At 42.1% G+C, this 16,059-nt stretch overlaps 1 protein-coding gene across 2 annotated transcripts in view; it reads right to left on the bottom strand.

Annotated features, from left to right (window-relative positions):
* Window positions 1-3,001: 3,001 nt before the first annotated feature.
* CUBN (cubilin) overlaps window positions 3,002-16,059 on the bottom strand; it is a 288,396-nt gene continuing 275,338 nt past the window's right edge. For both annotated transcript variants that reach the window (XM_003930638.4, XM_074404977.1), the window contains 5 exons: window positions 15,042-15,189; window positions 13,517-13,698; window positions 9,730-9,895; window positions 7,096-7,331; window positions 3,002-3,582 (listed from right to left, as the gene is read on the bottom strand). In XM_003930638.4, coding sequence (XP_003930687.3) covers window positions 3,475-3,582; window positions 7,096-7,331; window positions 9,730-9,895; window positions 13,517-13,698; window positions 15,042-15,189 — 840 coding nt within the window. In that variant the 3' untranslated portion in view covers window positions 3,002-3,474. The remainder of the gene's footprint in view (window positions 3,583-7,095; window positions 7,332-9,729; window positions 9,896-13,516; window positions 13,699-15,041; window positions 15,190-16,059) is intronic.

The following is a 16,059-nucleotide window of genomic DNA, read 5'->3' as shown; positions in this document are numbered from 1 at the left end:
TCTGCAAGTTGGGTATTAGAATAAGATGAAGTAATACATTCCACAGCTTCTTTCATTCACTTGGTCTCATGTTCTTAATAACCCTTGATTTTGCCTAATTAACGTAAAGCAAATCTCCTTTGTAAAGTCTTCTGCTTTTTGAGAAGCAGTGAAAAACTTTATAAAAGTATTGGATTTTCTTATGAAAAGGAAGCTAATAATTACCTTAGTTACATGTCTGGCAGCATTGAAGATAAGGATGTGCTATTGAACTTTCTACTTCTTGTTAAATTGCAAACAATATTGTTTATTTGTAACTTAACACATTGTGTTAAGGAATAGGCGGTGGTGCTTATGGAAACTCTGTACTCTTGAGAATAAATACATAATATAGTTTGGATATTTGTGCTTGCCCAGATCTCATGTTGAGCTGTAATACCCAATGTTGGAGGTGGGCCTGGTGGAAAGTGTTTAGATCTTGGGGGTGGATCCCTCATGAATGGCTTGGGCCTCTCGCTCTCAGTTCACATGAGATCTGATCACTTAAAAGTGTGTGGCATCTGCCCCCTACTCTCACTGTCTTGCTCCCGCTTTCACCACGTCATTTGCCTATCTCCCCTTCACCATCTTTCATGATTCTAAGCTTCCGGAGGCCTCCCCAGAAGCCAAGCACCATGTTTCCTATAAAGCCTAGAGAACTGTGAGCAGATTAAACCTCTTCTCTTTATAAATTATCCAGTTTCAGGTATCTCTTTATAGCAATGCAAAAATGAAGAACACAGAAAATTGGTACCAGGAATGGGGTTGTGTTATAAAAGTATCTGCAGATGTGGAACTGACTTTGGAACAAGGCAATGGGTAGAGGTTGGAAGAGTTTGAAGGACTCAGAAGACAGAAAGATGAGGAGAAATGGGGAACTTCTTAGAGGCCACTTTAAAGTTGTGACCAAAATTCTCATAGTGATAGGGATAATGGAGTCCAGGCTGCCAGGTCTTGGATGATAATGAGGAACTTAGTGGGAGGTGGAGCAAAGGTGACACATATTATGCGTTAGCAAAGAGCTTGGCTGCATTCTGTTCCTGCCCTAGGAATCTGTGGAAGTTTGAACTTGAAAGTGGCAACCTGGGGTATCTGGTGGAAAAAAATTCCAAGCAGCAGAGTGTTCATGATTTGGCCTGGCTGCTTCTAATAGCACGTGCTCAGATGTAGGAGCCAAGAGGTTACTTCAAGTTGGAACTTACATTAAAAAGGAAAGTGGAGTGTAAAATTTTATAGCCTGGCCATATGGCAGAGAAAAAAAAAAAAAAACTTTTCAGGAGAGGAATTCAAGCAGGCTGTGGATTATACACTTACTAGAGATATTTCCATAACTAAAAGGGAGTAAAGTGCTAATATCCAAGATAATGGAGAAAAGGCCTCAACGGCATTGCAGAAACCTTTGCTGAAACCCCTCCCATCACAGGCCCGGAGGTCTAGGAGGAAAGAATGATTTCATGGGCCAAGTCCAGAGCCCTGCTTCCCTGTACAGCCTCAAGACACTGCTCCCCACATCCTGGTCACTCCATCTCCAGGTGTGGCTCAAAGGGGCCCAGGTACAACTCGGTCTGCCACTCTGGAGAATGAAAGCCATAAGCCTTGGCAGCTCCCACATAGTGTTAAACCTGCGGGCACACAGAGTATGAGAGTGGTAGATTCTTGGCAGGCTCTGTGTAGATTTCAGAGGCGGTATGGAAAAGCCTAGTTTCCAGGAAGAAGCCTTCTGCAGGGGCAGAATCCTCCCAGAGAACCTCTACGAGGGCAGTATAGCAGGGAAATGTGGGGTTGGAGGCCCCACACTGAGTTCCTTCTAGGGCACTGCCGAGTGGAGCTGTATGAAAAGGGCCACCATTCTACAAGGGAGTGGAGAATACTCAGATAACCAGGAGAGCACAGGGTCCTGGGGATAAAGAAGAGCTTCAGCATGGCCAGGAAAAACAGAAGTTTGAGACAAATGGGAGGGAAATAGAGAATTCAGAGGTTACAGCAGATTTCTCTGTAGTCAACACAAGGTCTTGGGAGAAGCTGAGATTGACATAGGGGCATGGTAAGAGGTAAACATAGGGCCTGGCTTTGGAGGAGTGTGGGAAAAGCAGGTGCATCTGTATGGTATGAAGGTGAGTCATACTACTACTAATGGACATAGAAGCTACCACTTACTGATTACTTAATATGTACCAGGTATTATTCTGCATCTTCGCACATATATACTTAATTACTGCAACCCTGTAACACAGATAAAATAATCCCCTTAAACAAATAAAGAAACTGAGCACAAAGAGATTAAGTAAACACTTAACTAGTGAAGCTAAAATTCAAACTCAGGCAGCTTGGCTCTAGAATTGATGCTCTGGAAGACTCATCTATATATGTTAAATTTTTTTGCCAAAATGTAAAAATTAAACTAGAAAATTTACATATGCCCCATAGTGGAAGACAGAGTTTTAATAAGTCAAAAACGAATGCAGCATAAATGTGTACAATTCAATAACGTTTATTATCCCTAATTGAACATTCACATGAAATTTATTCTTCTATATTATCATTAACTCTTGTTGTTCTTGTTGTCATTTTTGAGACAGGGTCTCAGTCTGTTGCCCAGGCTGAAGTACAGTGGTTCACAGGGTTTCACTGCAGCCTTTAGCTACTGGGCTCAGGTGATCCTCCTGCTTCAGCCTCCTGTGTAGCTGGAACCACAGGTGCATGCCACCATGCCCAGCTAATTTTTTGATTTTTTTGTAGAACTTACGTCTCACTTTGTTGCCCAGGCTGGTCTCAAACTCTTAGGTTCAAGCAATCCTCCCGCTATGACCTCCCAAATTGCTGGGATTACAGGTGTGAGCCACTGCCCCTGGCTATTATTATTAACTTTTAAAAATGTACATCACATATGCCATAATCATTTCCAAGTTTTTCAAAGTTTCTTTAAATTTCAGCTTGAAATATTAGAATGAAATGCACACTCAAGAAGCTATATTCTATGTTCAAGAAAACCTACAAATGTTGATTTTTTTTTTTTTTTTTTTTGAGATAGAATCTCACTCTGTCACCCAGGCTAGAGTGCAGTGGTGTGATCTCGGCTCACTCCAACCTCTGCCTCTCGGGTTCAACCAATTCTCCTGCCTCAGCCTGTTGAATAGCTGAGATTACAGGCTCCCACCACCAAGCCCAGCTAATTCTTATATTTTTAGTAGAGACAGGGTTTCGCCATGTTGGCCAGGCTAGTCTCAAACTCTTGACCTCAGGTGATCCACCCGCCTCAGCCTCCCAAACTGCTGAGATTACAGGCATGAGCCACTGCGCCTAGCCTACAAATACTGAGTCTAGCCATGGTTTGGTGAAAACCATAAAAGTTCAGCTTATTCTCCGTGGCATAGGTGGGGTGGTGTATAAAATGGCAGAGTCCTGTCCAGCATGCTGCAGAGGGAAAATGCTGAATGAACCTGAGTTGTTACCCACTTAGCTGTCCCAAGTTAATCGGAATGCAGATGGATGCCGTGCGTAATCAGCATGAAATATGATGAAGACCTGATTTGAGGAAGCCACGAAGGGAGCTATGCTGGTGTCCTAAAATTGAAAAAAAAAAAAAAAGTATCAAATTATACATTTCACATATGTGAACGTTTTTCTAGAAATGTTAGCCTAATAACAAAGTACCCCATATAGAAACTTTTTAGAATTTACGGTGAACCTGCCTATATTTCTTGAAGTAACCTTGCAAAGAATGAATGCAAATGCTTTACAAAGAAATATTTCTGGGTGTGGGGAGTTAAGGGAAAATAAGGAAGGACTGCTAACGGGTACAGCTTTGCTTTTGGGGGGTAATGAAAGTGTCCCAAAATTGGCTGTGCTGATAAGGGCCACACAACTCTGAGAATCTATTAAAAACCACTGAATTGTGTACTTTCAGGAGGTGAATTTTATGGCATGTAAATTTTATCTCAATAAAATAAATTTTATCTCAAAAAACTTGAACTTTTTATTCAAGTTCTTACTGCGAATTTATTTTTTTTTTTGAAAGGAACATGTAATTAAAATGATCATAGGAAGTAAAATATGCTGTTTTCATCTTCAATGTTTATCGTTTCCCCCTTGGGATTTATTTTCAAATACTTCTGTGGAACAGTCGATGTCTCTGTGCGTGCTGCGGGGATAGATGGGTGCCCGTTTTCTCTCACTTTCTGTTCATTCATTTGGCAAACATTGATCAAGGCACTGCCACATGCAGGTATTGTTTTTTTAATACTAGGGCTATTAAAAAAATAAGCAAAACAGGCAAAAAGCTCTGCTTTCATGACATTGAAACATTACTGGGCTTTCCTGCCTCAGCCCTACCCCAACGTCATCAAAACACAGACTTCTTTCCAAGACACTCACTGGATTTTTTCTGTAAGAGACATATCAAGGTATGTACAACATTTTTATTCCTATGCACATCTACTTTTTCCTTCCATTTAATCTGCTTCCAAATTTCAACGCCTTCTTTTACATTTACGAACTAGCACGTACAGTCAGCGGACGTTTCGGGATCTCCTTTGACTCTCCTCGTGTTCCCCGTTATTCTTTCGTGTGCTAGATGTTCATATTCTGTAGCTGTGAACAATGGAATTTACCATAACCTAAAATAGCCCCGAATCAGGGGATAGTCTGTATATTAGCAAAATAAGGAGCCACCTCTGTATGTAAATTGTATGTCTGTATTGTATGTATATGAATATTACATGTTTACATTTTACATACATATTTACATGCAAAAGTTGAGTTGTATACTTGAGTATACATATAAAAGTTGTATACTTTTGTTAACAAGTATAGAGTTCAACTTTTGTATGTATGTAAATATGCATGTAAATAGGTATGTAGAATGTAAAAAAGCTTACAAAAAGTTTTAAGTATCTAAATATTAACAAAATAAGAGCTTCCTCTGTATGTAAATTGACTTTATGTTTTATGCTTATGTTTTACATTTTTTCATTTATGTTTAACATTTATAAAGGGTTAAAGAAATCAAAAAACAATTACACATAAAATTATATCCACTGGGAAAATACTGTCAACACCAACAGGTAAAAAAATTGATGTATCTTGCTATAGATTTCAACTTAACGTGGCATAGAATTAAATGGCAGTCATTTTTCTTAGTGACTCGGTTTTCTTTTATCAGCAAAGTCCAGGATATACTTGTTCTTTCCACCTTATGGGATTGTCACTGTGGGGATCAAATAGGGTTGTATGTTTGCAAGCCACTGAAAGCCATGCGCACACAGACACACACACACACACAGACACACACACAGCCTACCAATATAAAGTCATGGTATTGTTAAAATTGTCTCTTTTCCTCCCTTTTGAAATGTTTGTAAATTTCAATTCAAGTGTCTAAGAGCTGGTTAGCTTCTAAATCTGATGTGTTGCACATTTACTGGGGTCTCTCTCTGTGGGCCTTCTGTGCATCACTGAGATACAGTGTCTGCTGGTCCTGTGATCATTTCTCACCAAGTAATGTAACTCTTTGTATAAACACATCACTACCAAAAGGTTTATTAAGTGTTCTCTGTAGTTGGGAAAAGTTCAAGAGATCTAAACGTCTACCTAGAGGGGTTTCGTTAAATAAATTAGGCTGTACTCATGCAGTGGAACACTCTCCAAACATTATGATGCACCAGTGTTTTATTGATATAAGATATTAATGATATATTGGTAAGTGGAAAAAACACCATCAAATAGTAAAAAATATACACGTATGTGCACATATGTTCAAAGAGAGGTGTTAAGAATATATGAGAATGGCCGGGGTTTTAGAAAAAGTCTATTTTCTGATACTTCTGAAAATAGCATTTATCAGTTTTATAAATAGTTATATTTTAAAAACCATCTAGATTTCCAGCTGATACAGTTCTCTGTCTAGTTTGATTACATAGCCTTAAGTGATTAAAGAGCAGAAAAATTAGAAACAGATACCTGCTTGCCAGCAGCCACTTTTCGCTTACTTACTCTCTTGGTTTTTGAGATGGAGTCTGGTTCTGTTGCCCAGGCTGGAGTGCAGTGGCGCATCTCGGCTCACTGCACCCTCTGCCTTCCAGGCTCAAGCGATTCTCCTGCCTCAGCCTCCGGAGCAGCTGGGATTACAGGCATGTGCGACTATGCCGGCTAATTTTTGTATCCCAAAGTGTTGGGATTACAGGTGTGAGCCCTTACTCTCTTTAAGTATCTACTTGCACATAAAATGAGAGGATCATGCCTGCAATGTTGAATCATTGTCAGATTCTGAGTTGTTTAGGGAAGACATCAGAGCTTTACATAAACAAATGCCACTATCAGTCACCATTTCTTCAAAGAATTCCTGAAACTTTCAGTAAGAAGTATATAGAAGAGAGGCAGGTATCCAAATTTTCTATATTTATGCCAAAATAAATATGGTTATTCAACCCTAGGCGGAGCACTGGCATCACAGTGGGAGCTTTTAAAAAACAGCATGATGTGGCTCCTCCCTGGGAAATCCTGATTCAGTGGGTTTCGGTGGGAAACGGAAGTCTAATGTAAGTAACTCCACAGGTGATTCTGACACAGAGCTGACTTTGGTCAACTATTAATAGTAATTTAATGCAATGTCCACCAGATGGCACTGATCTCCCAGAATAGAAAGGCAAGTCGGAAAACTCGATTTGTTAAAGGCTGTGCTTCCTATTCTGCATGTGAAAGTCGGCAGGAGGCCGGGCAGGGTGGCTCACACCTGTAATCCCAGCACTTTGGGAGGCCGAGGCAGGCAAATCACCTGAGGTCAGGAGTTCCACAACCAGCCTGGCCAACATGGTGAAACCCCGTCTCTACTAAAAAGTACAAAAATTAGCCAGGCATGGTGGCAGGCACCTGTAGTCCCAGCTACTCAGGAGGCTGAGGCAGGAGAATCGCTTGAACCTGGGAGGCAGAGGTTGCAGTGGGCCGAGATCACACCACTGCACTCCAGCCTGGGCTACAAGAGCAAGACTCTGTCTCAAGGGGAAAAAAAAAAAAAAAGGCTACACTAAGTGACTCTCTTTATCTGAAAGTAACATGGGAATATATAATGTTTTTACTCACGCCTCCGCAGTATGGTCCAGAGGACGGAGAGCTGGCGTTGGGCCCATCGTGGAGTGTGAGATAGTTCTGGACGCAGTCTCCTGGATCATCAATGCTGATGAAGTAAAAGTTGACGGTGACAAGCCTTCCAGCAGGAGCCACGAGGGCCCACTCACAGTGTGTGTTGTTTGGGTACGTTCCTGGATAGCCGGGGCTGGTGAAGGAGCCTCTGTCTCCATAAAGAGTTCCACCACATCCTGCAAGGCAAACAGGGCAGGGAGTTTGATTCCACAGCCTATAAGCCATCCAGTCTGGCTTGCTAGGCAGTAAGACTTTATTTTCTTAAGGTATTCAGACTGCAAGAATAAAGGAGGCAGAAGCCCCTCTTTTTGTTCCTCTTCTTTCAGCCACACCCTTTCTCCTTCCTTCCACCCTCTTCCCATGGCCACCTCCACCTCTTCCATCCTCAACACACATGCCTCTGCCTGCATCTCACAGCCCAGGGACAACTTCCTTCAGGACTGTACTCTTTGAAAATTGGGAGTTGGTTGGGCACGATGACTCATGCCTGTAATCCCAGCACTTTAGGAGGTAGAGGCAGGCGGATCAAGAGGTCAAGAATTCGAGCCCAGCCTCACCAACATGGTGAAACCCCATCTCTACTAAAAATACCAAAATTAGCCGGGCGTGCTCGCATGCACCTGTAATCCCAGCTACTCAGGAGGCTGAGGCAGGAGAATCGCTTGAATCTGGGAGGCAGAGGTTGCAGTGAGGCAAGATTGCACCATTGCACTCTAGCCTGGGCAACAGAATGAGACTCCATCCCCCCGCCCCCCCAAAAAAGGGGAGTGGAGAGCAGAATAGGGGGGAAAACTTGATAACTGAGAGAAAATCAGGTTGTCATCTGTGTGCTCTCGATGGTGTAGAGCTCTCTGCGTGCCCCTAGTTGATGATGATGAAGTGAGTGAAGTAAAATTAGAAGTAAAAAAAATTTAGCGCTAAACCAAGAGGGAATGTGTTATTGTAGGAGATGGCAAGAATGTCTTCATTATAAAAGTGACTTTATCAGGCTGATAACTGACATACTTAAGGTCGAATGCTTCAAGTTTTGGTGTTAATTTCTTCAATGTGTTCATCTGTATACAAAGGCTGTCATGATTTACATGACATATCTGTGGAGATCCAGATTACCTCCTGGATAGGAAGAAGCTGGCCAGCATAGTTACAGAGCACCTGGCTGGGCTTCTGACCCCCGAGGTCAGGTCCCACCTCCACCTCAGACTAGCAGAACATTTTGGGCAACTCATTAATCTTGGTGGGTTTTTTTTTTTTTTTTTAGATGGAGTCTTGCTCTGTCGCCCAGGCTGGAGTGTAGTGGTGTGATCTCGGCTCACTACAGCCTCTGTCTCCCAGATTCAAGTGATTCTCCTGTCTCAGCCTCCTGAGAAGCTGGGATTACAGGCATGCGCCACCACATTCAGTTAATTTTTGTATTTTTAGTGGAGACGGGATTTTACCGTGTGGGTGGGCCAGGCTGGTCTAGAACTACTGACCTCAGATGATCCACCTGCCTTGGCCTCCCAGGGATTATAGGCGTGAGCCACTGTGCCCAGCCCAACCTTTGTGTTTTATTTCCTCTTGATAAAATTTGAGCCTTGGAGGTCATCTTTAAGCTTCCTTTGGGTGCCAAGATTCCATAACCCACGACTGTCTTAATGGAATGCTTTTCTTAGGATATTTAAGTAAGTTCTGTTTATCTTTCTTGTTTTAAAGGTATTTTGGCATTTCCGGACATTTCATAAAGATATTCCTCCTCTCTTGCATTAAATGCATTGACATGACTTAAACCTTCTTCAGCTGTTTGATAAATTGCCAACGAAAAATGTGGGAAGATACTACCTTAAAAAAGCAATTTATCTCCAGACTGCCAAGAAATGCCAGGGCCTGCGAGAAGCACAACTACTCACATATATGCCAGAATGTGTTCACAATGCCAGAATGTGTTCACAAACTGGATTTTCGGTAAATATTTTTCTTTAAATTCTCAAAGAACTTCTTTGATGATCAAACCAAAAGTCAAAAGCCTAACAAATATAAATTTATGAAGGAATTTTTAAATTTTTATGTCTTATATATGCTTCATATATGAATGTATATTCTTTTATAAACAGAAATAATGAGTAAATATAGAATGTAATGTAATCTGGATGGGCTTAGTGGCTCATGCATGTAATCCTAGCATTTTGGGAGGCTGACATGGGTGGATCATCTGAGGTCAGGGGTTTGAGATCAGCCTGGCCAACATGGGGAAACTGCATCTCTACTGCAAATACAGAAGGTAGCTGAGCATGATGTCACATGCCTGTAATCTCAGCTACTTGGAGGCTGAGGTGGGAGAATCACTTGAACTCGGGAAGCAGAGGTTGCAGTGAGCTGAGATTGCACCACTGCACTCCAGCTGAGGCAACAGACTGAGACTCCATCTCAAAAAAAAAAAAAAAAGTAATCTGTACTTTCATTGTTCAAAATGTCTGTTCTTAAATTAATCAGGTACATGGGTAGCTAAAAATATAAGGTTACTTTGCCTTTTTCTATTAAATGCCTTATATTTTTCTCACATACACTGCTTTCCTGCACAAAGTGCAAATATCTTACCAGAGGGTGATGAGGTCCAGATGATTTCATATCCATGATTGGAAATGACACTGTCACTCTTAAATCGTAGGTACAGTTCATTATTTTGAGAGAAGACAGGGTTTGGCAGCAGAGTTCCACAGTACTTGCCCAGTAATGGTGAATTGCTGTTACTTCCATTTCTCACCTTTAAGAATGAGTCGTTCATTATTAAAGTTACACTTTCTTCTCTAATGTATATGCATTAAATGTGAGACAATTTGAATGATGACATTTTTCAGAAGAGCTTTGTCTTTTTACCTACTTAAGAATGAAGGGTTTTCTGGAAATAGATGCAGATGTCACTTCACTTGTAGAGGGGAAAAACGTTTCATATGTAGATCAAAAAACATTTACATTTGGATTCAGAAATATCTGTTAACCTACAGCAATGAAAACACCAGGCTGCTTTTTTATATAATAGTTCATGCTATGATCCTGCAACCTTTGCTTCTGGGGAAACATTTTGAGGAACTTAGGTAAAGTGAATTTTTAAAAGGTGGGGATAGGTGGGGGCAGTGTTGCCTGCTCTGTTTCCAGTCAACTATTATACCTTTCTCGTGTGTGTGTGTGTGTGCACGCGCGTGTGCACATACGCACGCTCACGCTCCCACACACATGCATGGACGTGTTTCCCATTGAAAATTATTTGGCTGTAAAGGGGCTATGAAAAAACACAATCCAAAGTATAATAAAGTTCAGAACAAAAGGAATTTCTGTATGGGAAAAGGACAGAATTGCAAATTATACAACTTCTGACTGTTGTTAAATGTGTTTTAAATACACATTCCAAGGCCTTGTTGCTTTTTTTGTTTCAAATCATTTTTGAGTAGAGACATAAAAAACAGGAAATGAGTTGGTGTTTTGTGGGGAGAGAGAACCACACAGTGAATTCAACCACTTTCTGTCCTCCAGCCTGGTCCTACCCTGCATTCACAGCCAGCCCTACTTCCAGGAGGGCGCCTGACGCTTCTTAAGGAAACGTTACACAGGAAATGTATGTTGGAACCAGCCTGACATGTAGAAATGCTGATTTTCCTGATCTGTGTATTCAAAATCTTGCAAGCTCCTCTGTTCCTTTTATGATTCCATGATTTAAAATTTGGTTAACTGCTGGTGTCTTAAGTCACAGAGTTAAGACATCTGATCTTGCTGGGCTGTGTTGATCAGGTGAGGTTCCTTTTAGGTCTATGTAGTATATAGCCCATGGGAGAGAATAATGCCTGCCTAGTGCTTTGGGTATTATTTTGATAAGTTTTTAAACAAAGTAGCCAGTTATCCACTAGTAGATGGGAGGGCTGCCATATTTAAATCTGCCAGTATCATACTCTTGCATTTGGGTGTTTTCCCCTCGGGGTCCTCTTTTAAAATGCCATTACTCTGAGAGCAGCAGCAAGACACTAATTTCCACTGACACTGCCAACACTTGACTTATTCACTTTTCTCTTCTCCGAACAGGACCACCAAGAGCAGCGGCCATCTCTGGGACATCAGAGGATCCTGGAAAAGTAGGTGAAGGCGTGAAAACAATCGCAGATCCCAAGCATGGTCTAGAGCTCGGCCTTTGCTTGGTAGTAACGCACTCAGAATCCTCAGTCAGACATTTCCGTTCCCACCACAGTTCACAAGAATGGAATGCTGAGGCTTCCTGGGTACAGCTGCCAAGAAACTATGCCCACAGTCTTCCCACTGAGAGCCCGACGGAGCTGTGTTTTACAAGCCTAAGCTGTGGTTTCCTCTCTTTGCTTAGGGGACAGGAAGTTTCAGATCCATTCTATGGAGTAATGAAGGACAGCTAGGAGGAGGAGTTCTCTCTCTCCATGGCTAGAAAGCAAGGCTTTGCTTCCCAGCGTCTATCAGGCAAATGGCGAATGTTGACTCTGGTCAATAATGGTTCATTCAAGCTGGAGTGAGTTAAGAGTTAGTTGCACAGTGACTCCAGCCTAACGGGATTATTCCATCTTTCCTCCAGATCCCACTGCCCTCATTCTTTCTGCTTTATGCTTCACACAAATATTTGGACCTCCGTGGTGGGGGTGGGGAACATAGGTCCGAGTGGAATAACCTGACCGGCACAAAGAATACTGTATTTGTTTCTTCATTTCCTCCCTGCCACATACATCTTTTGGTTTCCTATCGTGGCAAGTGTTCCTTTAGAAAAGGCATGAGCTTCTTCTGAGTGTTATTTATAGCACTATATGTTAGGGCTATTGATTAGTAAAGGATTTAGATGAATTCCAAAGGGGAGAGCTTTCCAGGATGATAAAACTCCACATCAGGAATCATGTTGAAGCTAAACTCGTAAGCAAAGATCACGTGCCGGTACACCATTCCTTGCCAGGCCAGGCAGAAGGTGACACAGCCCTAGAGGCCAAATCAGAAGACAGGAGTTGGGGGGTGGGGGGCGGTGGTGGGCAGCTGCAGGAGAGAAAAGAAAGAAGTCCCTTGCTGCTACGAAGCAGAAGATGTTTCTTGGGAGCAAAGGCTGCAGCTACCAAGAAACTAGCAGCTGAACAGAAGCCCACTGGGAAGAATCCTCCCACAGAAGGAAAGCGACCTGCTGCATACACCCATCCACTTGTTTACGCTACAGAGATCGAACAATCATGGGCAGCTTATTTTGAATGAAGACCTGATCAAAGAGGCAATGAGAAATATAATAATAAACTCCATATCAGGTGTAGAGGAACAAAGTTTTTAGAAACCTTACTGAAGACTCTTATGTGGTCAAACAGCCAATTTAGCAAGCGTCAGGATGTGGTTAAGATTTAAATTCCACTCACAGAGGAATTCAGCATCCTTATGCTCTTGGGTCTTAGGTTCCACTTGAGTTTATTTCCTAAGGATGAATACATTTTCAACAGAGCTTGCAGAAGTCACAACCCCATGAGCTCTGGGGTTTTTCTGGCAAAACACAAGTGCTGAGTTCCACACCCTGGGTCTGCGTCAGATGAGGCTTACTCAGAATATCTCCTGCCTATGAAGGATGATGTTCATCTTCCTTCTCACATGCCCAACGCAGGCAGTGGGGCAGAAAGAGCACAGAGGGGGCTCATCGGGGGCAGTGGAGGTTCCCAAAGGTTCAGGCCCACGAGGGGCATGGCTCTGTCTGCTGTAGGGGCAAGGGGGGCTTCTCTCAGTGTAACCTGGGGGTGGAGGGTGGGTGAGTGGAGGATGGGCAAACAGCAAAGTCACTTCCATGTCCAAATCAGAGCTCTGGGGTTGCGGTGGAGAAAGGACAGAGCACACCTCCTGCGGCCAGGGAGCACTTATTCAAGGAAACACTGGTCTTCAGAGGATGTTGAAAATGCCCCAACTTACTGCAGTGGTCAGGGACATTAGGTGAGCTATTTTGTATCATTCAGTTTCATTTTACAGAATCATGATGTTGTCCTTAGACTTCCCTCTGATCCTTTTAGGTCTCAACTTACATATTGCCGTCTTAAAGAAGCCTTCTAGTTCCCAGACTGAGTTAGGGACCCCTACCCATGCTGGGCTCAGCTAGTCCTTTCCACATTGTGCTGTAATTGGCTATACCCCATCTGTCCATCCTGCCAGACTAGGAATCTCCTGAGGGCCCCAAGGGTCCCAATTTCCAGTGTCTGGACTGGTACACTGTAAATGTTTAGGGAATGGAAAGGTAATGAATAAATTAATGAAATGAAGAAAAATCATATCGTATTAGCAGCACTAGAGAAAACATGTAAAATCTTTAGTGATCCATCATCTTTTAAATAATTCATTTAAATGATATTCAAATGTGTGTTACCTCCAAGAAATCGTTTCTGCATTCAACTGAGTTATCGATGCCAAATGAATGAAAAAAGAGGGAAATGGTGTGGTTCTGGGGGGCCGTGAGAGTAATGGTGCAGTCCATGTCATTGTCATAGTTATCTGGCCATCCAGGGCTCCTCAGGTTGCCAAATGCCTTGTGATAGTCTCTGTTGCAATCTTAGAGGGAAAATATGCATAATTAATGTATGCATTCAAATATTTAGTGCTCTTTCAACTCCACAGGAATCACTCAAAAAAATCATTACATTTGAGCCGGGCGCGGTGGCTCAGCCTGTAATCCCAGCACTTTGGGAGGCCGAGGCGGGTGGATCACGAGGTCGAGAGATCGAGACCATCCTGGTCAACATGGTGAAACCCCGTCTCTACTAAAAATACAAAAAACTAGCTGGGCGTGGTGGCGCGTGCTGTAATCCCAGCTACTTAGGAGGCTGAGACAGGAGAATTGCCTGAGCCCAGGAGGCAGAGGTTGTGGTGAGCCAAGATCGCGCCATTGCACTCCAGCCTGGGTAACGAGAGCGAAACGCCGTCTCAAAAAAAAAAAAAAAAAAAAAAATCATTACATTTGAACAAAGTTTAGAAAATAGTAATCCAACTTCTTCATTTTACCCTGGAGATAATTGAGACCCTGAGTGGTGAAGTGCCTTGCACAAGCAGCACACAGGTCATTCACACAGACACCCCGAGTGACGTACGACACAGGAGCTTCCTCCTTTCAAGACAACTCCTTGGGCATCCTGTGAACTTTTCTGATCACACTGAGGTGGCAGTGGCTAGCATTCAGACTCCCTTTTAGACAAAGATGCCACCTCCAAGATACAGTTTTGCACAAGGATTTTAAATCCATTGGTGAGTTACCTATGGCAAATTGTTCTTTATTTATGTATTTGTTTACTTTTTTTTTGGGAAAAAAAATATCAAAAGTACTTTTGCTCATTTTCACCAATGTCAGCTTTCATTTGAATCAATTCAAAATAAATAAAGTGTTCTGTGAAAATAAACTTCTCAGTGATAGTAATCAAGTAACCCTTTCAAGGCTTTTTGAGTTTTACAAAATAATTTTCTAAGATTTTCAATTGTGTGAAAATATTAAAACCTCTGAAATATAAACCTTAAATGGATAAATTGTATGATATGAGATTTTTATTTTGATAAAGCTTTTGTAAATAAATATATATTTCTTATAAATAAATATTTATATTCAATGTGGTTAAGTGAATAATAAGATAACTAGTATATTTTAAAAATCAGCTACATAGTCTTTAAGAAAATGCTAGCATTCTAAGCATCTTGGTTAGTATTCTATTCTCTTTCCTTCTTTAGAAATCAACTTTAGTAATTTGCTAAATTGGGCCTGGGTTCTAGTTAAGAGATGGATGTGGTTTTTGTTAACAAATCCTAATTACTCACAGGAGTCAATTCTAGAAACAACTGTAATTATTCTAGGAATAATTATAATGATGGCAGCTTTCCTGAATAAAACATGAAGTTCCAGGGCTCACCTGCTATCTGATAGGTGAAACTCATTCTAGAATTTCTGTTTAAAACTCCAGATTTGAAAAGGACAATTGCAGTACTCGTAGAAGAATAAAACACTGGCACGGCCGAAGCATTTCTGCCACAGAACTGAATTCTCGAATTTCCATGACCCTGAAATGAAATGGAAGCCAAATCATGTTAGATATAGTTTTAAAAGAGAACAGGCCATAACAGAAATTAAACTGCATATAAAAGTACCACTTAAATATTTAACCATGGAAACTAGCTCTGTTGTTGGAAGTGCTCTGCAAGACGACTCACCTTGGCCTTGGAATTGACACAAGTCGCATCTTGGTGAGATGGTGGGAGGAGGGGAGGCAAAGTTTCTGCTGAAACCAAAGACACTTCCCTGCTGAAAACAAGACCCCTCCCCCGATACTAATTCCCAGCTGAGGCCTGTGCCATTGCTCTGAGCACAACTGCACTGCTTGAGAGTTCACTGTGTTTCTCCTCCTGGGGCTTTTGCCATCATCCAGAGCTCCACAGGACTAACAACCACCATCGCCCTGATCCAGCCTTTGCTACCCCTTAGCAAATCTAATCAGAGCCTTTGGTTCCACTGGACATCCCCCAAGCCAGCCAGGGCCTGTAATGAGGTCCCAGTTCTCCTTTGTAACACTTGGGCGGCCCTCATCACCTCTCAAAAGCCTGGAGTAAATACAGTGGAATGCCCAGCAGTTCTTGCGTAAAAACAAGTTGTACCAAAGTCAGAGTATTTGTCACCTCCCTATCACAGGTATGTCTCTAATATCTGCAGTCCTTAGGAACCAACTGAAAGACCCCACCTGCCTCTGCCTGCAAACTGCTGTTACTGCTCGGGGCTTCCACTCCTGCCCTCCACTGTCTGTTCCTCTTGGTCTTTGTCTAACTTTGCTGTGTCCTGTGAACTTTAACTGCACAGTCAATTATTCTCTGTATACATTTCCTGCCTTTCCACTTTGTGGCCTTAGCAAAACCTGGTTCTCCAGCAGCATCCTGGTA

The sequence above is a fragment of the Saimiri boliviensis genome, chromosome 8, assembly GCF_048565385.1.
Source record: "Saimiri boliviensis isolate mSaiBol1 chromosome 8, mSaiBol1.pri, whole genome shotgun sequence".
NCBI classification, from domain to species: Eukaryota; Metazoa; Chordata; class Mammalia; order Primates; family Cebidae; genus Saimiri; species Saimiri boliviensis.
This window is presented reverse-complemented; position numbering and strand designations above follow the sequence as displayed.